Source organism: Centruroides vittatus, unplaced genomic scaffold, assembly GCF_030686945.1.
Source record: "Centruroides vittatus isolate TY-2023 unplaced genomic scaffold, ASM3068694v2 contig_1168, whole genome shotgun sequence".
NCBI classification, from domain to species: Eukaryota; Metazoa; Arthropoda; class Arachnida; order Scorpiones; family Buthidae; genus Centruroides; species Centruroides vittatus.
In genome coordinates, this window is record NW_027120749.1 from 771,248 (window position 1) to 797,704 (window position 26,457).

The window sequence follows — 26,457 nt, forward strand, 5'->3', positions numbered from 1 at the left end:
ATTTTAATTTCTAGGGGTAAATGTTTTCATTCTAGGGGGAGCTGCTGGTTGGGACTTGGCAACAGTGCACTGAGTGAGCTGACGTCAGTTAAAATAAAATGGCGGATCGGTTGACTCAGTTACAAGATGTGGTGAATGCGGTGTGTATATAGTTTAAAACAAAATAATATTACATAATGTCGTATTTACCATGTTTTCATTCTTGTGTATTATAGTATCCATCACATTAATGTCAATTCTTGAATCATTATACAAACAATAATAATTTAAATTATTTGTTGTCAACAACACTAAAACACGACTTAGCAGTAGTATTTTAAAGAATGCAATGCATATAAAGTTTTACATTTAATTTTCTTAAACACATTAAAAACTCATTATGCAACAAATTGACTGAAAACAACACTATAATAATAGTAATATCAACAATTACATGTGTTAATTAGTTTGAATGTACAGGAGTTGAGGGAACGTTCACACGTCCACAAACCATATAGCTTAGAAGCCCTAGATCAGTGGTTCTTAACCTTGCTGGAGGTACCGAACTCCATCAGTTTCATATAAGCATTCACCGAACCCCTTTTAATTGGAAAAATAAAATATAATTTTCCAAATTCAAAACATAGGTATAATAGGTGTTCTATTAGGAAATATAGGCATATTTCCCAATAGAACACATGTTATGTAGCATTAGTTTTCGAAACCAATACGGTTTCTACGTCACGATGACGTCAGGTGGTTGACCTCCGCCGAACCCCTGAGACTGACTCGCCGAACCCCAGGGGTTCGGTCGAACCCAGGTTAAGAACCACTGCCCTAGATGAAGGGTGTAGGGGAAGTCAGTGGCTACCATATACTGCTATAATGGAAAAGAGAATCTAGGTCTGGTCATATAACCTAGCATCATCATAAAATCTTAAAAATACTGTTCTGAGTTGCAGTATAGCCTATTATCTGTTCAAAGCATGTTATAGACTTGATGTGTGTGAAGGATTACAGTATCTTCAATTGGTTATGCTGCAAAACTAGATTAACTTGTAAAAGACACCTAAAATCAGCACAAATTAATTTGAAAATGTTAGTAAAAGTACTATTTTGTTTGTAACAGACATCTTTAGGTACAATACATATAATATAGAACAAAAAAAAATTAAAATTGAATATGATTTTTCAAACAAATTATAAATTTAGTTTAAAATCATTCTTTGACTGTCTGCTAATAGTTTCCTTGATAGCAGAAGCAACATTGAGCAGAAGGGATGATAAATCAGTAATTTCATTCAAGAATCAGTGATCTGCAAAGTCTATGTAATTACACAGTTATATTGTTTCATTTAATTCATTATTATAAAAAATGGCTTTAGAAACAGACATGTGGATGGGAAGATGAAGAGGTTATCAATACTAGCAGACTGAACTGCCATCGGATACAATGGATATCCGATGGCAGTTCTGTAAGTGGAAGTGCTGTATCAAGCAATGATATTATCATTGCTTGATACAGCACTTCAGAACATGGGAAGTTCCAGAAAAATAGTTCTTATAATAGCATTATTATATAAGAGACTTCCCATTACTATGTTGAGCAGGAGAATAGTTCCAAAATTTTGTAATTGAATACATTTTAGTGTTTTGTCACATTCTATAGTTATAAGTTTATAACTGATTTGTATCTTTTTTGTGTGTGTGTATTTTTGTTTGTTTAGGGGAATTGGCAAAACAAAAAAAAAAAAAGCTTTTGTTATTTTCAAACCCTAATTTTAAATTTAAAAATAAAATAAGGACTGCACTGTGTACTTTTAAGTTTTCAGAAAAAGTTCATATAAAATAAAATATTCACCAGAATAATTTTTTAATTAAAAAGAAAGCTTCATTACAGTTGATATACTAAGTTTTCTTTTCCAATTGTATTGAAAATTCTTCTTTTGTGATAGTTTTCAGTTGCTTGCTTACAGCAGTTCAATTTCAGAAAATGGCCTTTTAATTGCAATTTAATTTTGGAAATAAAAAAGAATCTGGGATAACGTCAGATAAGAAGAGTGGGTTGTCTAACATTATGACTTATTTTTTGACCAAAAACTGTCATATAATTGTTGCTCCTATGTCAATGCATGAGAAATGAAACACATGCTGTTTTCATTTACTTAACTCCTAAGTTAAAGTGCAGAGAATTACATTTTTAATATTTTCAATTCTTCTATTCTGCAAAAATAGTTCTTTATATGCACTCATATTAGTGTTACCACCCGTCCAGTTTTCACCCGGACAGTCTAGGAATTGACTCACTGTCTGGGTGAACTATTAATTTTGTCCAGGAATTTCATAGAAATTGTGAAGCTATGATGAAACAAAGTTCTTGCAAATATTGTTATAAATTTACACCATTTGAACAACAAAAGACCTCACACTCACTGAAACTCATCTGCCACTCCGCCATTCTACTCCTCTGTTTATGCTGATGTATGACGTGCAACCTGCCTCTCGACCTTTTTTTTCTTTCCTTTTTTTTTTTTGCTTGTATGTTACTCTTACGCAAGTCCCTAATCCCTAACTGTAACTGATTTAGAACCAGCATGCACATTACTCTTTGCATTGTAAAATGACATTGCGCATGCATCAACAACTTCTGTTTGAACAAACCTGACCTGCCATCCAGGTCAGCAATTTTGTAAAGGTGGCAACACTAACTCATATTCTTGTAAATTCACTCTTTTTGAAAAATCTGGCATACCATTGCTATAAGCTTTTTCCACCATTTCCAAAGTTTTGTAGCTGATAAACTGTCTTTAAGCATTCACAATAGTTTCTCTACACTGGAGTGTAGGTACATAGCATCAAAGAACACCTTAAAGAATCATAAATAACTCCAGTAACTAATCATGGACACTAGAACTAACATTTTCAATCTGACACGAAGAACCTGAAGATCTGTGGATAGGATCAAGAACATTAGTCCTATGTTTCCATCCATGATTAGTTACTGGGGTTATTTATGATTCTTTAAGGTTTTTTTGCTATGGGTTTAATCAAAATTTGATCACATGTTGTTCTTTTTCCAAGCCTTTAGGTTACTTTTACAAAAAAAATGTTTTACAAAATAACATAAAAAAAAAAAGATTAGCATCTAAAGATCAGATAACTTGACAATTCAAATTATTCATATACTTTGACAATGATTATGAGAATATACTTCATTTGTAAATTTTTGATCTGTTTTTTTAGATGACAATGTCATTGTGTTTTCAAAATAACAGTTAAAAAAAATAACCCATTGCTAGAATGATAAATTAATTTATACTTTTGCTGAATAAAAATGCATTCAGTTAATGGTTTTTAATTAGTATGGATATATTGTACAGAAATCTCAACAGTAATGTTCATGTCCAGTAGCATATCAAGACTTTTTTCTTTTTGAAACAAAGTTTGTGAAATTTTCATAAAATCATCTACATTAAAAATTATCAATTCCATCAAATTTTTTAAAATTTGGTCTCCATACATTGAAATAATAATCTCTGAATTATTGTTCTAAAACTGACTTTATGAATATTTTATTGTATATATAAGCAACTCCACAAACCTGATTTTTGTTCAAAACCAGATGATTTGTACTGAATTATCACACTATGATAAATATATTTTACTAATTATATAATCAATAGAATATATTTATTTATATTTCACCAAGTAAATAAATATCCTTGGCATTTTAAAATTCTTTAAAATATTTTATTTTGTTTAAAGAAATTGTAGTATAGCGTCTAATTATGTAAGTATTTAATATGAGCTGCTTTCTTTTATTCCTCTTTTCAATTTATAAGGCAAAATATTCATTACTATGAGCTCTAATTGATATTTACAAGAAAAAAATATTCTAAAGAAAGATTATGTTAAGAATAAAATTTCCACATGCTCTGATTAGATGGCTGTAGGTTCTGATCTTTACTTTCTTGATTTCATTTACATTGTGTATTCATTTTCTATGTACAGTACTGTAGTGCCATTCATTATAGTACAGTTGTTTAGTTTAGTAAATTTTATCTCTACATTACAAACTCTTTTTATTGAGGATTACAATTTTGTTTTCTGTTTATTTGCTGTCTTAACTAACTTTTGTTTTTTACTATTAAAGAAATAAATGCCTAATAACATATATTTCATCTCATTTTATAGTTCTTTTTACATCAGTGAGTTATCTAATTAATTTTCATTCATTTTCCTTAATTTAAAATCAATTGTTGATATAGAGGTTTTGTAGGGTTTTAATGTTATTTGAGTTAGGCATATTGACTAGATTATAGGTTTGTAAATGGAGTTACATTGTACAGGTATCCATCATGTAACACTGTAGATACATTCCAAAAAAATGCCATATTATGCAAAACATAGGGTTATATAAGGTTAAGTTAACAAAAGTATACTATTCTTTTTTTTGTTACTAAGAGAAATATGTTTATTAAAAAAATTAATACTTTCCAATTAATAATTAACTAACAAGCACAATTAAAAGTACTATTAATATTAATTTTAGTTTTCTTTTTTCAAAATATCATCATCATCTCAGCTTTTTTGTTGACATTGATCAGAAATATCAGCAAAGTCTTCATTTTTTTATTTTTATCATAATTTTCTATGGATGACAAAATAAAAATATAATTCGAAAGATGGTAGAATATCTACACCGGAGAACAGTAAAGTTTCACGTATCTAAATGCCTTTTACCAGTGTGTGTATTATCCATAACCAAGTAGTTACAAACGTTTTCAAACCTAATGGTTCTTCATCAGGTAACGATGTTCTGTTAGGGGATCGTTACCTGATGAAGAACCATTAGGTTCGAAAACGTTTGTAACTACTTGGTTGTGGATGATACACGCACTGGTAAAAGGCATTTAGATACATGAAACTTTAAAAATATATTAATTGATAATTCGTTATAGCAGGTTGTTTTGTTCAGTCAAGTCCAAGCAATTGTTTTTCCAGAATTTGTGTTCGAATACCAAATTGTTCCAGTTGGGAACAGTTCAAGTACAGAGATACCACCATATTTTGTTCATCATTTTTATGAATGATTACTTACCTATGGTTTAAAAAAGTTTACTGTATATCTTGGCAGATAAGACAATAGTTGAATCATAAAAAAAAGCCCCAAAAATCCGGGGTTGTCTTATAGAACAGATACAAAAAATTAGATTGAAATTTATATAAATTAAAACCAATATAAAAAAAAAACGGACAAACCGTAATTATTTACTAATAGAGAGTAGGGTATGTGCACAAAATAGAATAGCCTGTACAACGTTTTTGTGAATAGTCAAGGTTATTACTCAAATACCAAATCAGTGCAAATGCTTGCAACAGTCGCAAGGCAGTGCAAGAAAATAAAATTTGTTCATTCGAAAAATTACAAATAGGACATAATTCCATATACACTATACAGTATTATTATTCAGATAATGATCACTGATCTAAACTAAATTTATAGGCCGTTGATAGTTTGGGGTCGTCTTATCCACCAGATATACAGTAGTTAAACTTACCTAAAGATGTTTAAATAAACTTTACTAAATACCAAGATTAATCTATAAAAACAAAACACAGTGACAGTCTTAAGGGCTAAAGTCTGAAAGCAGTGACGACACCTAGCTGATAGGAAAGCTAAGACAAAGAAGAAAAAATTCTATTATCAGTTTTCATTAAAGTAAACCTGATGAAAGCACAAAAGAAATTGAAAACTTCAGTATTCTAAAATCTGTGGACAAGTTTAAAACATGCATGCTTACTTGAATAAAAAAAAATAACAAATAACAGAGTTTACGCTTAAAAATTGCGAAATTTTGTATGGAGAATTGCCAAAACTGTGTTAGAGCAAAACTGAAAGTCGTGTTGTATGGGAGATATCCCTAATTTTCAAGCCATGTTGTACGAAGGATACTGTACTTATAAAAAATACATTTATAGTTGATTTATTGTTAATATCTTAAATTACAAATGAATATAATTGTTCAACTGTTAGTATTGAATTGCCTAGCATATATGAGTTTTCCCATAATGTGTATTATATGTGAATAATTTTTTCTTTTATTTATTAGCAAGCAGAAAATTTTTGTAATAGTATTGGGGTACTTCAACAATTTGCTGCACCAAGTAGTTTTCCAGAATTTGAAAAGTCACCACCAAAATCTCAGCAACAACAACAACAACAAGAAGGTATTAAATAAGTTAAATTTATTACTATAATTAATTATAGAATTATAATGATTATTATGGTACTGATTTAAATATAATTAGTTAATATTAATACTAAGTTCTAAACTCTATCAAAATCTAGTTATATCTATTTAAAGCTAGAATCTTATGATGTTTATGTTCTGTTAGTATTAGTGTATGTATCTATGAGAGTGCATTGCCTGGTGAAGATGATCTAGCAACAAAGCTGCTTTCTTAAAATACAATTTATACATTTTCACTTTAAATCAGTCACTGTAATTCTAATGCAGCAATGTATTTGTAACATTTTTACTACAGGAAATAAATGTATCAGCTACTTCTGATATTATATGAAAGTCACTCAATAAATTTTTATAGTTGGATATGTTTGAATAATATTGCTGAAAGTTAATGATAACACATAAATCTTGACATTTTCTATCCCTATATATCTGAGCCATGGTGATACTATTAATTAGAGAAAACCATGGAATAGCATAAGAACAGATAGAGGAAGAATTGTCCTTTTCATCAGATACAATCAACACAATCATTCATGATCACCTTGGCTGCAGGAAGATTGTTGCTACATGGATTTGTTGACAGACAAGAAGAAGGAAGTCCAAAATGGTGCAAATTTATGTTGAAAAAATTCAGTGAAGGAACTTAAAATTCATTGGGACAGTAACAGGTGACAAAACTTGAACATATAAGTTAATTTTGATTCTAGAACAGGCAAAGTACAGCTTGATGATCTTCATCTTCAATTCCTCCAAAAAATTGCATTGTTTCTAGGAATTCTAGAAAGCAAATGTTGCCAGATTTGTCAGGAAAAGTTTTCATACAAATGATTGAATTGGTAGATCAAAAAGCAGTCAATGCTGACTTTTATATATCAAAATGTCTGCTAAAAGTTTTTGAAGTGTCCAAGAGCCACCCGAAAATTGGCTTATAATGAATCCTGCTTCACCATGACAATGCTTAGGGCTCATATAGTTGCTGTTTGAATTTTTACAGGATTCTGGAGTTCAGTTAATCTTGTTTATCTGTGTTTTCTAGATTCTTAGCCCTATGTGACTGTTTCCTATTTTCAAAAGTTAAAATTTAATAAATTGATTTGAAACCATCAAAAAAAATTGTGAAATTTTTTATGGAGGATTTCCAAAACTGTTAGAGTGAAACCTGAAGTTATGTTGTATAGACTCATAGAGGATAGTTTTCAAACCATGTTGTATGAGGGATACCTGTACTTATAAAAATATATTTATAGTTGATTTATTGTTAATATCTTAAATTACAAATGAATGTAATTGTTCAATTGTTAGTATTAAATTGCCTAGCATACTCTGTATAAGAGTTTTACCATAATGTGTGTTATGAAACGATTTGAAACTGTGACCATCAACAAAAAAAAATAAATAGTATACTGTAGTTAAATATAATTCACAAATCAGAAATATTTTTTATTAAATAGAACATTTCAAAAATAGGATATCTAAACTGGAAACAATAGATATTGTCTTAATTTTGTTTTTATTTATATTTTGCACATACAGAAGTAACAAGTTAGTTGCTCTAAATTTATAAAAACCATGATTTTATTATTTTACAGGTTTTTCTTGAATAAAAAAATTGTTGTTCTAACTTTAGGTTAATTCCCTTTTAAATCATCAAATAATCTATACCTACTGCTCTTCAGTTAATAGTTGATCTTTTCCCCTCAAATACAAATATTTAATTTGTATTCAATTTGATTCAAAATATACATGAAGATTTAGAAAATGTCTATTGAATTTGAAACTCGCAATCAAAATATAATTCTAAAATATCATACCTTGCATTATTCTTTCTTTTTGTAGTTGTCAAGACAAATATTCTCTATCATGTTAATATCTAAAACATGAGCCCAATACATATTCTTAATCAAATGTCTTTACAACAAGAAACAAAATATTAATTTTCCAAAACAAAATCAAAGAGAAAACTGTGGTCTAAACCTGCTACTGTATAGATCTAGGAAGTTGGTCTAAAAGCCAGTTTCTAATCATCGTGTAAACCAGTCATCAAGAAACATCATTCTTTCAATGTGCTTTTTCAGCATATATGATTTTAATAAATTTTAAACTATGTTCAAGATATAGAACCAATCTCTGCAATTTACTCTTAAAGTTTCAGTCAGTTTAATCAGTGTGGCCTCAACAAGTGCAATAATAATTTTGACTTTTAAGGCTATCAATTCTTGTATCAAATTATTTATTGCAATTTACAGATTAGTATGATCTTTTCATCAGAGATACAAATTTTATATTATTTATAATACTGTTAAATTACTATCTATACATATTTAATAAACTTAACCTAATGGATAAATGGTAAAATTTGTTTAATACTTTCAGATATATTTATTAGTCAATGCTATTGTCATTTGTGATAGATCAGTTTTTTTAAAATTCTATTATAAAATAAATTTTTTAAACTATTATAAAATAACAAAAAATGTTAGTAAATATTTAATAAAAAATGTATAATTCTACTTGCTAGTTTATTGTTTATTTGATATAATTGGATAATTGCTCCAGACTGAAACAGTATTTCAGTGTTGTATTAAATCATTTGATAATTAATTTGCTAATTAAATTGCAAGAACAGCTAAAGATATGTTCCAGTTATGGATGATATCTTTCTAGAAATGCCTGTCATTTCTTCTACCCTTATCAGATTATGGCAATTCTTATACATTCTGTTACCAGAATCCAAACCATACTACTACCTCAAATATGATATGTTAGGCCAATGTTTCTAAACCTCTAACAAATCGTCACCCCTTCAATGAAACCGTTACGTAGTATCACCTCCTTTACTTCAAAATTCCGATGCAGAGGACCAAGGCTAATGTCAAATTCGTACAGCATTGAATAGACTAGTGACTAGTATAATGTTATTTGTTTAATTATTGTACGATATAATGAATAAAATATCTAATTATTCTTAATATAATGTTTTACTATATCGCACATAAATTTTTTTGCCCCAAAAATATAAATTGTTACTAATTGCCCCCTCAACATGGAAAAACACCCACATGGAGCAATATTGCCCCCATTGAGAAACACCAAGTTAAGCAGAACTTAAATGACCTTACAGAGGTATTGCTGGAGAAAGTGTGTTCCAAAGTTCCTCTACCAATAGGAAAATAAGAATCTTGTGGAAATATCTGAAAATTTTGAGAAACTTTGGAAAGTCTTGACCAATCTGCCCATTAGCTGTATCTAAGTTGTTCTTGCTTTGGTCTAATCAACTCTTCCTTCTAAATGCAATATTAGGTTCAGGAATATATTTGTATGCCTGTAATACCTATGATGTTTTCTTTAATTCTTTTCATTAACATTTTATGTATGATTCCAAATATAACATATTTTATTTATTAAATTTGTACAATAGTATATATTTATATTAAGTTAAATATATTTCAAATAATTAAATATATATGTATATATTTAGATTATGCTCATCTATTTGCTACATTAATTGCAAGAACAGCTAAAGATATAGATGTTTTGATTGATTCTTTGCCTAGTGAAGATTCCTCACCAGAATTACAGGTAGTTATATAAATTTAATTTATTAGTTTATACAAGTAATATATAAATTGATTGATTGATTGATTTATTGATTTAAATTAATTCTTACAATGGAGGAACAAATTAGTTACATAATGTTATTAAATATACATAAAAAAGTAAATTATCACAAAAATTGTAAAGATTTAGAGAAGAAGGAGAAAATCTTAAATAAAGTAAATTTTGACATGTCGTCATTTTTCAAATGATTATACTTGAAATCTTCTCCTAGTACAAAACACTTTAGTTGATATATCACTTGACAAGATCCAAACAAATGTATTAAAAGGTTCTCTTCCTCTTTACTACCGCAATAACTACAAGACTTCTCTCTTGATATATTTATCCGATAACCCTTTAACATAATCCGAAATCTATTAAGTCTAAGTTGCATAATAAGGCTTTTCGTGGAAAAATTAGTTTCACAGTTTAAGTAGTTTTTTGTACACCAACCCTGGCGCATTTCGAACAAGTTAACTCGTTTAGCTGAAGTAGACGATATATCCTGATTCCACAGTTGGTCTGACTTAGTTTGAATTATATCATTTAAGTGAGTTCTCAACAATGAAGCTGATCGTGTTGAAAACAAAAAGGAGTAGCCCAAGCTATCAAAAATATTCTTAACTGAAGCAGGCCAACTTTTCTTATCAGGTTTAACTGTTGTTAGCAAAACATTATAAGTAATTTGGCGCAAGTCATATGAGGGTAACTCCATAACTTTTGACCAAAACAGAAGAATAGTCTTGACAAATTTCAATTCCAATGGAGGTCTTCCCAATTCAAGACGAACTGCAGAGCTTGAAGCTGAACGCTCTATTTTAAAAAGTCTCTTAAAATATTTCATCTGTACTTTTTCTAGTTTAGACAGAAACTCCAGTCCCCAGACCGGGAATAAATAAGTCATCTTAGAACCAATAAAGGCGTCAAAAAGTTTAAAGATACTATTTATAGAACTTAGCTTCATTCGTTTTTGTAGAGTAAGCATATAGCCTGTCTTATTCTGTATGTCTTTGGCTATTAAATCGAAATGATGATTATACGCACCTGACGAAGAAAAATGTATTCCTAGATACTTAAAATATGGCACAAAACTAATTTCAGTATTATTCACAAATATCTTATCAGATTTAAGTAGTCTGCCTCCGTTGCGAAAAACCATTCCCTTCGTTTTTTGTAAGTTAACTGTAAGATCATTTCTTTTAGCATAATTAACTAGCAGAGAAAGTTTTCGTTGCAAACCCGTTTTTGAATCTGCTAGCAGAACTACATCATCAGCGTACATTAAGCAATGCAGATCAACAGATTCTCCAAGAGCAAATTCCGAAGTTTCAAAGGTAGAAAACAGTTGTGGTAAATCGTTAATAAATAATATAAACAACAGGGGGCTTAAAGGTTCCCCCTGAGGCAACCCACTACCGGAAATGACACCTTTAGTATTTGCCAGATTGCCTCTCACATGATATCTTGTGTTATAAAATAAATTTTTTAGTAGCCCTTTCCATGCGGTTATACGCCTTTAGGCGTATGTCACGTGACTTGCCGTTAATTCGTGATGCGGCATACGCCTTTAGGCGTAATTAATAAAAAAATTCGATTATTTTGCGTTATATTCGATTTTCCAGCGATCTTAGCTTTGATTCGCTCTTCTGTAGGTCGATTGACTTTGTTTAAGCCAAAATGTGTTTTCTGATCACCAGGGCCGGCCATCGGGGGGTGCGGCGGATGCTACGCACCGGGGCCCCGCGATTGAGGGGGCCCCAACATTATCAAGAATGCAGTATTTTTAGTAATTTTTCTGAAGTAATTAATGTATTAGCAAGAACAAAATCACGCTTTAAATAAACATGCATTAATATATGTTCGTGTTTGTAAATTTTTTTTATTTTAGAAAAACATTTGGGCCCAAATAGTTTCTTGCACCCGGGCCCCTTTATCGAGAAGGCCGGCCCTGCTGATCACCCCTGGGCCATAAATATTTCGGTAAAATGGACCCCCTATTATTCTACAGCAAATCTTCCCAGTTAACTACACAGTTGACTGAAAACAATCAAAGGGAAACTCCTTCTACAGTTTTATTGGGTATCTTCTGTCTTTGTTGACATTACTTTAACTAATCACAGACTTGTGAAAGAAAAATTTGCCGCGAAAAGTCCCGTCTTCAACCTTCCAAGTAAAATGTAAACGATCGCAATAAATCCGCTTTTTAAATCGTTTTTTAGCATCAATTAACTAATTTAATGTACTTAGACATTAAATTAGCTAATTCTACAGTATTTCGGCTAGTAAATATGTTTTCAAAACTATCTAGCAATAAATATTCCCAGGAAACTCCACCTCCCAATAGTAAATCTATGGAAGATCTTCTTGCTGTTAATTGCTTTAAAAATTTTGTTTCTACGCCTATTACGCTCTAATTGGTAATTTTGTATTATGACTGAATCAACTTCAACGAATGAGAGTTTTTTTTTAAACCATTTGGTCGGGATTTTCCCGCGAAGAACCAATCCACGTGATTAAAGTCAGAATGTAAACAAACGTTAAAAGATAGCTATGTTCATCGTTTTAGAGCCGTAATTCTACTAGTTTTCATGTTATTTGACTTTACTTAGACAAGAAGATTTCTTATCAAAAGCTTCTATCTGAAAAATTTACCGAAAAACTCATTACTTCCGGATATTGCGTAATTGCAGGAAAACTTAACTAATCGCTTATTTTAGTGTATTATTGTATAAAGCCTTGAAAAAATATAAAAAAGTGTCGAATATTCACTATTTTAAGCAGAAATATATGATTATAAACTTTAACGTGTTGCTTTACGATAACAATCGACCCCTCTCCCTGCCAAGTAATTAGAGACATAGTGTAAATAACGGCAATAACTTCTCCCCCGCTCTAGCTAGAGAGCTGCGGTTTCTTTTATTTAAAAGAAGACAGATGTATCTAACTAACAAATGTACAAAATTTAGCGATTTTCTGTAAATTAATTATTTTTTTCTTTTGTTCGTAAGCTTCAAATTTTAATATTGTTTTAAATTTCTATTGAACTAAAAATTAAACAATCGTAAACTGTGATATGTTCTTAATCAAACACAAAAAACAGATTGAACATAGCGCGATTTTGAAGCGAAATATCGCGATTTAAAAATTATCCAAAAACTGCAAAAAATGCGCCACATGACAAATTCCACTCAATTATTTGCTGTAGATCGCCAGCATGGAAAGGGTTAATGAACGGAGTTGAAACTCCTAACAAATGTAACTTTTTCCATAAAATATTTAAATTGATTCTACCGAAAGCCTTTTCCAAATCCACAAATATCGAATAGATTTTACGTCTTTTTCTTGACAAAACATACTGTATTAAACCATTAAGTATAAAGACGTTGTACATAGTCCCTCTTCCTCTAACGAATGCTCCTTGAAACTGGGAAATAACATTAAATTCTATTATCCATTGATTCAACCGATCTGCCAAAATTCCGGTAAACAACTTTCTAAAGGTATTCAACAACGCTATTGGACGATAGTTTTGAGGATTTAGTTTGTCTCCTTTCTTGTAAATCATCTGCAACAACACATTTTTCCAATGCTCGGGAAATTTTGATGTTTCCTTAATCTTGTTAAAAAGTTTAAGTAATTCTAAACATATTTCATCAGGTAGGTGCATAATAAATTCATTTTTTATACCATCCATACCTGGGGCTGATTTTCTTTTTAGTTTACGAATTGAAATTTTTAACTCAGAGAGTGAAATTGGATCATCTAAAATAGGAGAGAAATTATCATGGTCAAAATCAAGAATTGAATCAGAACTTGGGTGGCAAAAGTTATATTCTAAAAAACGTTCCCAGTCGTGAAGAGGAATTTGATTATCGGATTTCTTTCTCCTGTTAAATCTATTAACAATAGACCAAAACTGTACAGATCGCGCAGACTGCAATTGTTTACTAATATTTGACCAAAAGTTCTTTTTTTAGTCTTACATAAAGAACGAAAGATTGCTCTAGAATCACAGTATTTTATTAGATCTTCATTACTACGGGACATTCGAAACCTCCTCAGCGTCTTGTTCTTCATTTTCTTTGCTGTTCTACAGTCTCTGTCAAACCAAACTGAAGACGGTAATTTTGTCATTCCCAGGTATGTTATCATTCTATATTGTTCAGCTGATGACTTGATCAAATCCAGAATAGCAGAATAACTATCCTCTATTCCACCACCTAAGACAATACCTACATATCTGGCCGAAACTGTTTCAGAATATAAACTGGCTTTGTCTTCTTTCCAGATTAATCCTTTCTTCTTGTCAATCAAGTTAGATTTTCCATCCTCGTCAGTGTCTATCAAGATTTCAGAAATGACCAAATGATGGTCAGACATATAATCTTCAGAGATAAAAAATTTATTCAATTTCTCTACCAGACTCTCGCTCAGGATCACTAAATCAATTACTGAAGCACCCAGTTTGGAAATGTAAGTAAAGTCTGCCGGTGATTCAGAAGGATATCGACCATTTATTATGTATAAATTATAAGTTTTCACTAGTTCAATAAGTAAGTTTCCTCTATTATTACAAATTTTATCATTTGATAGTCGGATGTTTGAAATCGCATCCCCATGATAAATAGTGTCCATACTCAAGCCAATTCGTGCATTAAAATCACCCATCAGCAGAAGATCATAATCTGGAGTATAATCAGAAATCAAATCCTCCAATTTTGCAATTAAAGTTTCAAAGATAGGAATATGAAGATATACCAATATAACCATCATTTCTCGTAGCCCTTTATTTTTCTTCCGGTTAAATTTCACTCTAACAACCATTATATGTTGCCATGACAGCAGCAAATTTACTTCCCCCAAATCTTCATTTATACCTAGAAGCAACCCGCCGGAAGGTCTACCTCTTCCTGAACTTTTAGTAGCCATTACCTCAAAAACTTTTAATCTACAGTTAAGGCTTTTAAATCTCGAACACAGTGGGGCTGTAGACCAAGTCTCGGTTAATCCCAAAATATCAGTTTCAGAAATATGTTTAACAAAACCACTATTTATGCTTTTTGTCGATTTTTCCGACCGATGGCGAGATTATTATTAATCAAATTGAAGACAAGTCTGCCCAAGAGGGACCACCATTTATTTTGCGCTCCAGACTAAAAACATACACATATGGCGACAGGCCTTCCTTTTTAGGCTTCATGTCGCCAAAGGTAAAAAAGTCCTTTAAAAAAACACAAACATCCAGTTAAAACTAGGAGTCGGTGACACACAGACGTCTTACTCTTCAACCATCCAGCCAGTGGGTGTTTCCGCTTTTTTATCTGCTGGAACAAGCGCTGGAAAATGCAAATTTTAAAGCTGCACCCTGGCGTCGGTATTTTAAAATTTCTTTTTGTCGATTTTGTGTTTTTTAAAGGACTTTTTACCTTTGGCGACATGAAGCCTAAAAAGGAAGGCCTGTCGCCATATGTGTATGTTTTTAGTCTGGAGCGCAAAATAAATGGTGGTCCCTCTTGGGCAGACTTGTCTTCAATTTGATTAATAATAATCTCGCCATCGGTCGGAAAAATCGACAAAAAGAAATTTTAAAATACCGACGCCAGGGTGCAGCTTTAAAATTTGCATTTTCCAGCGCTTGTTCCAGCAGATAAAAAAGCGGAAACACCCACTGGCTGGATGGTTGAAGAGTAAGACGTCTGTGTGTCACCGACTCCTAGTTTTAACTGGATGTTTGTGTTTTTTTAAAGGACTTTTTTACCTTTGGCGACATGAAGCCTAAAAAGGAAGGCCTGTCGCCATATGTGTATGTTTTTAGTCTGGAGCGCAAAATAAATGGTGGTCCCTCTTGGGCAGACTTGTCTTCAATTTGATTAATAATAATCTCGCCATCGGTCGGAAAAATCGACAAAAAGAAATTTTAAAATACCGACGCCAGGGTGCAGCTTTAAAATTTGCATTTTCCAGCGCTTGTTCCAGCAGATAAAAAAGCGGAAACACCCACTGGCTGGATGGTTGAAGAGTAAGACGTCTGTGTGTCACCGACTCCTAGTTTTAACTGGATGTTTGTGTTTTTTTAAAGGACTTTTTTACCTTTGGCGACATGAAGCCTAAAAAGGAAGGCCTGTCGCCATATGTGTATGTTTTTAGTCTGGAGCGCAAAATAAATGGTGGTCCCTCTTGGGCAGACTTGTCTTCAATTTGATTAATAATAATCTCGCCATCGGTCGGAAAAATCGACAAAAAGAAATTTTAAAATACCGACGCCAGGGTGCAGCTTTAAAATTTGCATTTTCCAGCGCTTGTTCCAGCAGATAAAAAAGCGGAAACACCCACTGGCTGGATGGTTGAAGAGTAAGACGTCTGTGTGTCACCGACTCCTAGTTTTAACTGGATGTTTGTGTTTTTTTAAAGGACTTTTTTACCTTTGGCGACATGAAGCCTAAAAAGGAAGGCCTGTCGCCATATGTGTATGTTTTTAGTCTGGAGCGCAAAATAAATGGTGGTCCCTCTTGGGCAGACTTGTCTTCAATTTGATTAAAAAACCACTATTACTTAGATTAGTCAGGAGGGTACCCTGAGAATTCCATGTTGAAACTTTCAATCCAACTGTACACTTGCTCGGATCGGAGAATGAAGATTTTGAGAATTTGCCAATCGATTTTCCACTAAAAAATCAAGTTTCAATAATTCTCCTTTATCTAGGTCGTAAGTATATCTCTCATCGCCAACCTGTAAAACATCAGCCAACAGTCGAACTCTCCTGCCTTGCAGCTTATAGTCGTGTAGAAAAGGCAGAAGCTTCTTCCGTCTCAGTCTTGAACGCCAACATAAATCATCAAATATTTGTATATTCTTTAATGCATCATGTGCCTTTATCTTTCTAACGTTACCGAAAATTAATTTCTTGTCTGTAAATGATTGCAATTCCACCAATACAGTATCTGATCGGTTAAATTTCACTATCTTAACTGTTGAAATTGACCTTGATTCACCTATCAGTTTAGAAAACAGGTTTTGCACTTTCCTATTCAAATCGGAATTGTCGTCTGTTAAACCCTTTATCAAAATATTTTTCTTTCTCATTTCATTCGACACCTTGTCTATAGAATGCAAAATCAAACTGTTTTTTCGCTGCATATCATCTTTAATTTTGAAAATTTCTTCTAATTTAACCTCCAACTGAGTTAATCGTTGGTCGTGTTCATTATGCAAATTAACCAACCAGTCAATCCTCGTAACTACTTCATTTAAAGTCGAAAAAAGCTTTTCAAACCGGTCGTCCAAATATGAAATAATCTCCCCAGGAATGGACTTACTTGAATCTGACTTTGAAGAGAAAAAATCCTCCAGTTTCGCCGACTTCAAGGAAGGTTCACTCGGAGAACGACGTCGCTTCACAGTAGATATCGGTGATTGGATCTGTGAATGTGGAGGAGTACGATCAACCGGACCAGGATTTAATTCAATACCTCTTATTATTAACAGCAACTCAAACACCATTATCCAAAATTCGATATTTTCCATAATTTTAAAATTCCAAGTAAGCTCACAAAAAAGTTCACCACCACTCTTTGCAGCCAAGTAATATATAAATAATGACTTTTGAATATAGAATGGATTTTTTAAAATAAACATAGGTAAAACTCGTCAAAATACAATATCCACTAATAAAATCAGTAGAAGATAAATCTTCAGTCTCATTTGTTCACTTTTAAAAAAGGGTGATGCCATTGTTGTTGTGTTATACTTGAAATTGAAAGTTATCAAGTGAAATTGAATTTATTATGTTGTTTTAAATTTTACTGATTTAATTATACAGGGTGGAATGTGTTAATAGAAAGAAGAGAAACAAAATTTTTTCCCTACCTCATAAGTGCTCAATATGACTGCCATTTGTTACATAGCAGAGGTCCAACCAATAGTTGGAATTCTTTCCAGATGCATTTCAGCACATTGGAATGATGATTTTAATTTCAGCTACAATACATTGTCAAAGTTTTGAAGTGTGCTGAGGTATATGTATACAATTCTTAATATATACCACAGAAAAAAGTCACATAGCATTAGATCTAGTGATCATGCAAGCCACTGAAGTAAAGTATTGTCTCTGTTTCTACTGTGCCTGATTTAGCACTATGGTAGCTGCTTATTGTTATATGTGTGAATTGCAATGTGGTAATTTGTTTGATGAATATTTTAGCTGATGCAGTTTCTGAATAGGCCAGTTCATTGAATCTTGAAATAATGCTAATAGGTATGGTTTCAATCCCTGTACAAAAATTATTTTTTTTCAAAGAAGATCAAAATCTTATTTGTTAATAATGCAATTAAGTTAAAAGTGATCCTACTTTTGGTATACTAAAAAATATGATGTGGATTAATCCATTCCATCTTTCAAGTCTGTCTCTGCCCACTTCCATTCCAATGAGTTTACTGTCTATTTGCCTGGAACCAAATTTAAGCCTTAATTATCAGATTATTTTTCATGCTTTAATAAAGTTTATTTTTAGTTATAGAACAAAATCAAATATTTACTTAAAGAGGCAGTTAACCACATTCTTGTGTAAAGATTAGTAATTGAAATTAATTTTGAATTTCATTAAATACTTTGGAAAATTCTGAAAGATTTACCCTGAATAGAATGTGAATTCCTTTGCTAGGTCAATAATTGGATAAATCTAGTGATTTAGTCTTAAGTTTGGCTGAAATTTAGGTTTTGAGTATGTTATACAGTATTGTATGTATATTTTTGCAAATTCTATGGAAACCCATTCATATAGTGTTACACAGAAAATCTTATTGGATCATTGTATCACCAGATATATCTAAATGCATTACTATCATTGTGGCTAGATAATAGTAAATAGCCATTATCTCAGTTATAGCATCTTCATTACAATTTTTCATGCAATACCAAGTATTTAGACTAGTTAAATGTAAATAACATTTTATTGATAATGAATGATAACAGAAAATGATTGTCAAAAGTACACATTAAATACTTTTTGACTTAAGTGACATACATAAACAGTTATATTTAATGAAAATGCTGTATTTATATTTCAAATATTTTCAATGAAACTATAAATTATTATTTTAAAAAATCTTTTATTTAGGCTGCCAGTCTTCGTCGACTAGAACAAGAAAATCAAGATGCAGCAAGACGATTAGAAGAAGTTGTAAGGAGAGGAGATGTATTATTAGATCAAATTCAGCAGGCACTTCACGACATTGCTCAGTCTCAATTAGAAATACAGAGAGTAGAGGATTCTGTATCCTAGACTTTTAATTTAAAAATCAATAATCAAAATAAAATGACATGTATTTGTTATAAAGTTTTGATGAATAATGTAAATACTGGTATACTGATAATTCAATAAATTACTTTTTCAATATAAAAGTGCTCATAAATGAAAATTTTACATCGACAAATTGAAGGAAGTTGTCATATAAAAGTATTTAGAAAATTTGAACATTAACTTCTGTCATAATTGGAAAAATTAAACTAGGGGAACAAGATTCCCAACTTTGGCATGACAAGCTAGAAAAATAAAATACTGTTTTTATCATCCCTAATTTTGAATCTATTTTGCAGAATAAAATTTAGAATGTCATTTGCATCTACTGCAATGAAACACACTTACTGTCCTGTTGTTGATTGATAGGGCCATTCACTTTGTTTAACTTAGGAAATATTAGGTATGACCATGTGTCGGTGTCCTCACTTTCTGTTTATAAACCTTGTGGAAATATTCACCACCAGGGTGTATTACTAGAAGTACTATCTGCTGTTTTGTGAACTTTTTAACTTCACAGACATGCACTAAGCTGGTGTTCTAAGTTACTTTGGCCTGTTACATTTAAAACAACTCCAGACGTAAATTTGAGTCTTCAAACTTGAGAAACACTGAGTAATCTCTTTCACACTAATTTTTAAGCCAGACTTTTAAATTTTTAAACTGACAGTCAGATTAAGGTATACGATATGAACGAAACTGACTTAGCTACAGCTACCAAAAATTCATTTAATTTAAAATATGCTCTTCACCTCAAATTAGTAGTGTTTTGCCCCTGTACATCATACTTTTCTTTTAATAATCAAAAATCGTGCTGATCATCTAACAACTTTCAGGGAAAATTTTTTGAACGGAAATAACATGACTTCTGGTTTGGAAGTTTGTATTTAGTTAATCGGGACCTTCTGCCCATAAGCTTTCTGCACCTGGTCTCGATTTTCATCGTTCTCGACATGAAGGACATAAGGACGCCAGTGGGAATCTATAGATTGCAATTTTCAAATTGCAACCCGATAGTAGATCAGTGTTTTAAAATGTACAGTACAGAAACGTTTCTAAGAACCAATAATACTTTTATTTTAACATAATTTACATTCAAACAGAACATCGAATTTATACAATAAAAAAGCTTTACATAAACATAATGTGTACAAAAAATTTATTATTACAAAGCTTCGTGAATATTTACAATATTTGTTTTATAATTTTTAAAAACAAAATCTTTTGAATACGTATTCACTACATTAAACATTGCATTACATAGATGTTTCTACACATTCAATAATTCACTTTTTGAATTTAAAAAACAAAAAACCTGTTTCTAAAGACTGCAAAATAAACGGAATGAACGAGAGACTAAAAGCTAACCGTTATCTCGATTTAATTAATAATCCTAATTACGTTACGTAATATTTTAAATAGAAAAAAAATATTTCAGAAATCTGAGCGTGGCCGAGTTTTAATTTTAAATACACTTTATGAATTATCGAATGTATTAATGAATTATTCATACATACTCCAAAACATATGTAAATCAATGTTTCTAGAGCAATAGTCCATGGAAAAAAAAGCTTTTACAGTATTGCAACTTTATTCCAATGTACCAAAACTTATTACAGTACTTTATTTGTAGGCAATTACACATTTACTATTTTATTCAATATATTGAAGTTTATTAGTTTATTGCTTTATTGTTTTGTGAGAATAGTGAACACTGAATTTCTTACCATCAATATATTCAAAATCGATAATGCTTAACCTAATAATAAAAATGTACAAACCTTATTCCACTTCCTCGGAATATTGGAAATTTTAAAGGCCAAAACACTATATTTATTGACAATAGATATAGTGTTTATCATTGTTTAGCATTATAGGTTATATTATTGAATAATATAACCTATAATGTCATATATTAAAATTTCTCTTACTGAAAAACAAACACAAACTGGAGAGGCCTGAAATGATTATGGCCAAAATATTCAATAAGAAACCACCTCATTGGTAAATATTACTTAAACTTTTCATAAAAATTATGCATAGTTTTACATTAGATCTCAATTTTGTGCAAAAAAATAAAATATAAATAAAAGGACTTACCTTTAGAATTATTAGGCTTCGACAGGATTGATTCTTTTACTACACGAGAATAGCTTAATAGTCGTGAATTAGCCTCTTGTTTTTCAGATGTGTCAGAAACAATCGTATCTGGACGATTTTCACTCGGCCTTGCTCCGATTTCTGAAATATTTTTTTATATTTAAAATATTACGTAAAGTAATTATGATTATTGATTAAATCAAGATAACCGACGGTTAGCTTTTAGCCTCTCGTTCATTCCAACGTTTATTTTGAAGTCGTTTGAAACAGGTTTAACAGATTTTAACGCGTCGAAAGACGTTGACTGGGACGAAACTGTAGATACAGATAAATCTTGCGATAAGATCGGTTCGGTTGTGGCAATAGAATCAAGACTTTCGCCTTTCTGTTCCTGAAATTATAAATCAGACATTTAAGCACACAAGCGTTATAATTTTGATAACTTTTTATTTCTGTAGAGTTTTAAAAAAACTAAGCACTTAGCCTACCTCTTCAATCGTGGCTTTCATCAGTTTGATTGTTGAAGAGTTTTCGGTCTTTAATAATTTATTCTTGGTCAATGTAGCATGTACGATTTTGTCTTTATGCGAAGTAAAATTCAGTTTCTTAGCCGTCTTCGGGGTCGAGAAAGAAAATTCGTGAGCCATAGTTTCCACAGGAATCTCTTCGATGCTGTCACTCGACGGGCTTTTTCTCCTTATCATTTCCTTTGGTGGATTGTAAGGAAAGTCAATGGATTCCTCTATCACTTCTTCGTCTGCTTCCCCGAATTCTCCTAATCCGTTTATCTTCAACGCTTCAGCCGTCTTTATGAGTCCTCCCAGTTGGCTGCCGGGCACGATTATTTCACCCTTATAAATGAAGTCCAAAATCATTTTTAACTCGGCGTACTTCGTGTCTCGAAGAAAGATAATCCGATATTGACTGGGACTATTCGAGAAAATTTTCCTGAAGACAGGACTGCTGGCACTCAGCATCATTCGATGCGCCTTGATTTCTCCATCTTCGCACGAAAGAATTACATCCACCAATTCTTCCAAAGCCCATAATTGATTGAAGATAACCATCAAATCGCTGTGGTTTTTCCATTTAAAAAAGAATTGCATACTATCCATTTTTGGTATCTTGAATCTGAAAAATAGTTTTTTAAAATTAGTTTCATTTACCAAATATTATTCTACGTGAATACGAAGCATTAAAACCTGCTTCAGACATAACAACGCGGTTAATGTGTACCTAGATAGTCCAAGATAGCGGCTCGTCTCCAATTCCAGCAATCAGAAGACAGGGAACAGTGGAGACGCACGTTCTAACCTAACCTAACCTATTCTAATAAATTACCATAATTATTTGCAACCAAATTATTAGAATAGGTTAGGTTATGTTAGAACGTGCGTCCCCACTGTTCCCTGTCTTCTGATTGCTGGAATCGGAGACGAGACGCCACCTTGGACTACCTAGGTACACATTAACCAACAACGCTTTAAACTCGAAAAAGGAAATTTGATTTTTGGTTTATTCTCACTTTAATAAGCACTCTTAAAACAATTAGACGACAACTTACTTAAATCCGGTGGGAAACGCAACGATGAACCAACAACTTCGGCTCCTAGCAACAAACCGACACAAATAGCCGTTGTTAGTAAGTTTAAATCTTTCTCGCCTTCCTAGTTTGTCCAATGGCACGATTGGAATCCATTCCGATAACGCTATTGGATCGCGATCCTCAAAAACAAAAAAAATTTAATTTGAATCGGTCCAATGGCGTTAATTTAAATACTCTGGCTATAAATCCGCTAATTGTAAGTTATTTAAAGCGATCGTTTGGTGTGTATCTATATATCGGGTTGTTTAACATATTCATGGAGGTAGTTTGTTTATGATAAGAAGCTTAATATTTCAATATTGACAAAATTATCCGTGAGATCACGTTTTATCATTACAAATGGTTCATTAATCTGTCCGCTATTATAGCGTCCACAGCAAGAGTGAACGGATAGTTTCTATAAGCGAAATTTACTTGTTTCATGGAAGCCGCCGTGTTAGTTTGTTGAATTCTCAACGGTCTTTCGGATCGTTGAGACCGTTGAGCTCAACGGTAAGCCAACGCTGACGTCACGGGCTTCAACGGACAACTCAACGGTCCATTTAGAAAAGTCGTTTTCTTACTGTTGAAATATAGAAATGTAGGGCGCGTTTTTTTATGCAGCGAAAGTGTAGCGAAATGACGTCACGAGCAGTGTTGGTCATTTAGAAACGGGTTTCGGAGGATTAGCTGTAAAGCGCTTCTCGAGTACTGCATAAAAAAACGCGCACGTACCCAGATAGTCACATGATTTTCTCGAAGTTGACCAACGACGGGCAGCGCACCATCGGCTGAAGCATGGTACTAAAATGATATCGTGATTAACATTTTTCGTTTAACATGCGTAACATTAGTTTCGATTTCAATTTACCGTTGTGTTCGATTTCCTTTGTAGCGCTGTGGTTTCTTGTTTAATTTTAAAAAATAGAGTTAAGTGTGTAATTTGTAGAAGCAATAAATTGCCATTGTTTACTTTTCCCGAAAATTCAGAAAAGTAATACAGTAGACCCCTATAACACGGGTTCATATAACACGGATTCGTACAACACAGCGAAAAAATTGCGATCGTGTTCGTATAACACGCTAAGAGAGACTCGTATAACACGATAAAACGTCATCACCGACTCGTGTCGCGACAGGATTGGTGGAATCTGGACCAATAGCGGATATTGTACAAACCGTTGAGTTAAACGAGCACTGGACTTACTAAAAAACTATTATTCAACGGTCATAAAAATTATATTTTTATTAATGATGTCTCCAAAGTTAAGTTATTTTTCTGTGAAAAATTCGCTGATCAGGAAACACACGACCGCCGTTCTATGAGCCGCTCCGCGACGAAAACAAGCTTAAGCAATGTCATCGTCGAACGATGCACACTCGGTAAGTAATCCTACAATTTTTTGTTTATAGCATAGTTTATGTTGATTATTCCAAAAAATTATACGTGATTTGGAAAGGTTGAGTCAAATTAGTCTAGAATCGATTAATTTTATGGAAGAAAACCTTTCAAACAGCCGTAGCCTCTAAACTGCACAAGTTCCAGGCTGTGATTGGCTCATGTATTTAAGTGACTCGTACAATACTGATTCATATAACACGGAACGTATCTACCGTGTTATTGAGGTCTACTGTACAGTACGGTATTTTATTCTTACGATTGTCATTGCAACTGCCACTGCAGGTAAAACAAATTCAAGATCTAAATAAGCAAAACTGGTGGATAGATCAATCATCATTTATATTTCCTTTCGATATTAAAATTTGTTCATTTATTGGTTTTAAGTACTGTCTCTAAATTTACAGGTTTCTGCGAATTCGAAATTTCGCACCTTTATGTGAATGACGCAATACTGTGAATTCACAAAGGTGCTAAATTTCGAATTCACCGCGTAATGTGTAAGGAAAAGATTCATTTATTTCTGAACGGAGTTTTAAAATTTTTATACAGTACTAACTTTGCTTTTTTGAGAAATTTCACTCTAATTTTATAAGTTTTGACGTTCTATTATGTCTAATATTTATTTTTTTTAAAATTTTCAATTACTGTATAATTTTTATTGAAAAATATAAATTACACGAATTTTTAATAATCAATTTATTATGAAATATAGTACTGTGTAATAAAATAGCAACTAGTTTTTTTAGATCGACAGTATGTGTCTTCAAACGTCGAAATATGATAAACAATTTAAAGCACTTAATTTTGCACTTGGTTTTCACTTTTAGACTGGTTTATTAATACCTGCCCTCAAATTGAAGGTATGAAAGTTAATTGTGAGGGGCTTGGAAGGAATTAAAACTACGGAAAAATTTTGTGGATGTTAGATTGCGCTCTCAAATATATGATAAGCGAAATACGTTATGGGCGTCGCAATTCAAGTATTTAAACATTAATTAACGAAGTAACATGTGACAGTTTGGAGTCACAAATGTTGCCCATAACGGCAGAAAAAGTGAGGAATACAGTAGTGATTTATCGCCGAAAGTTGAGAAAAAATAACTAAATTAAAAATAGTGAGACTGGTGATCTGTTCCGAGGGCTGTAAACAATTTACTTGATTTGTCAGAATATGTCATTATTAACAATAATTTGTCATGGATAATGTGATAATTATGTTAAGATTGATTATTATTTTTTAAGTGATTTCCACCGTACTAATGAGAAAATGCGAAATAATGTGTTAAGGCAACACACCAGCTCAATTATATACACACCATTTTTTAATGTTCTACTTACGGCTAAAATGTACAGTACTTAAATGAAAGGAATGTGAGGAATCTACAAAAGTAAAATTTCACTTCAATGTTTACAGAGTTCTCAACAGAACATAACAAAAAACTCAATTTTAGACATGTCCAGAAATGTAAGGACAGCACATACGTGATTTTTCTGTTGGAAAAAATTTGCACATTGGAAATAGTCATGTGACTAGATAAAACTGTTTACTGCAAGCAAAATGCCTCGTGCAGAGTGGACAGAAAATGAGGTTCGGAAATTTGGAAAAATCAACAGATCAAAAGCAGCAATTTAAAATGTACTAAGAGGAACAGAAGGAAATATCAAGAAACGATCAGAAAGAAGTCTGTAGTTAAATGGTAATGACTAGCAACCATTGACATATATCTTGTCATCTGCTACAGTGGGTGATCGGTTAACGAACATAATACGTTCCAAGACTTTGTTCGCTATCCGATTATCGATTTACCATAGGTTTTTATGGAAATTTGATTAATTCGTTCTGGAGACCCCAAAAAATTATAAATAAACGTAGTAAGAAAGTATATATGTAATAATAAAAAAACACATACACAGTCTTGCATATTTATTAGTCGTTTTCCTTTGTGGGAGTTAAAGAATCTAATGTCGATTGCATCTCTCTTCACGATTTTTCAGACGTAATTAATAGCATTGTAATTGTAGAGTTACCCAACCCTATTAACCTCAACCTGGTTTGGATGCCATTCTAAGACCGTTATTCTGACATCCATCCACTTTTTCAAAAGATGTTTAATAGCAGATATCAGCATTAATGCTCTTTCAGAAGAACACATATTTCGCTTAGCGTTCTTCTGTCGTCAGGTCAGTTTCCATTATGAGCTCTTCAATGTTCTTTATCCGATCAGTATATACCGGATTGAGCGT

The 26,457-nt window shown here is 32.0% G+C and overlaps 2 protein-coding genes across 2 annotated transcripts; one reads left to right on the forward strand and one right to left on the reverse strand.

Annotated features, from left to right (window-relative positions):
- Positions 1 to 40: 40 nt before the first annotated feature.
- Positions 41 to 19,230, forward strand: MED21 (mediator complex subunit 21). The gene is made up of 4 exons (XM_067277464.1): positions 41 to 140; positions 6,093 to 6,210; positions 9,712 to 9,812; positions 18,947 to 19,230. The coding sequence occupies exons 1-4, from the start codon at positions 99 to 101 to the stop codon at positions 19,109 to 19,111; spliced, it is 426 nt and encodes a 141-aa protein (XP_067133565.1). The 5' UTR covers positions 41 to 98; the 3' UTR covers positions 19,112 to 19,230.
- Positions 19,231 to 21,009: 1,779 nt separating this feature from the next.
- On the reverse strand, positions 21,010 to 22,886 carry LOC136982502 (modifier of mdg4-like). The gene is made up of 5 exons (XM_067279002.1): positions 22,791 to 22,886; positions 21,715 to 22,357; positions 21,440 to 21,617; positions 21,227 to 21,367; positions 21,010 to 21,026 (listed from the first exon to the last, which is right to left on the reverse strand). Exons 2-5 carry the CDS (start codon positions 22,339 to 22,341, stop codon positions 21,010 to 21,012), a joined length of 963 nt encoding a protein of 320 aa, XP_067135103.1. The 5' UTR covers positions 22,342 to 22,357; positions 22,791 to 22,886.
- Between the last annotated feature and the right edge of the window lie 3,571 nt (positions 22,887 to 26,457).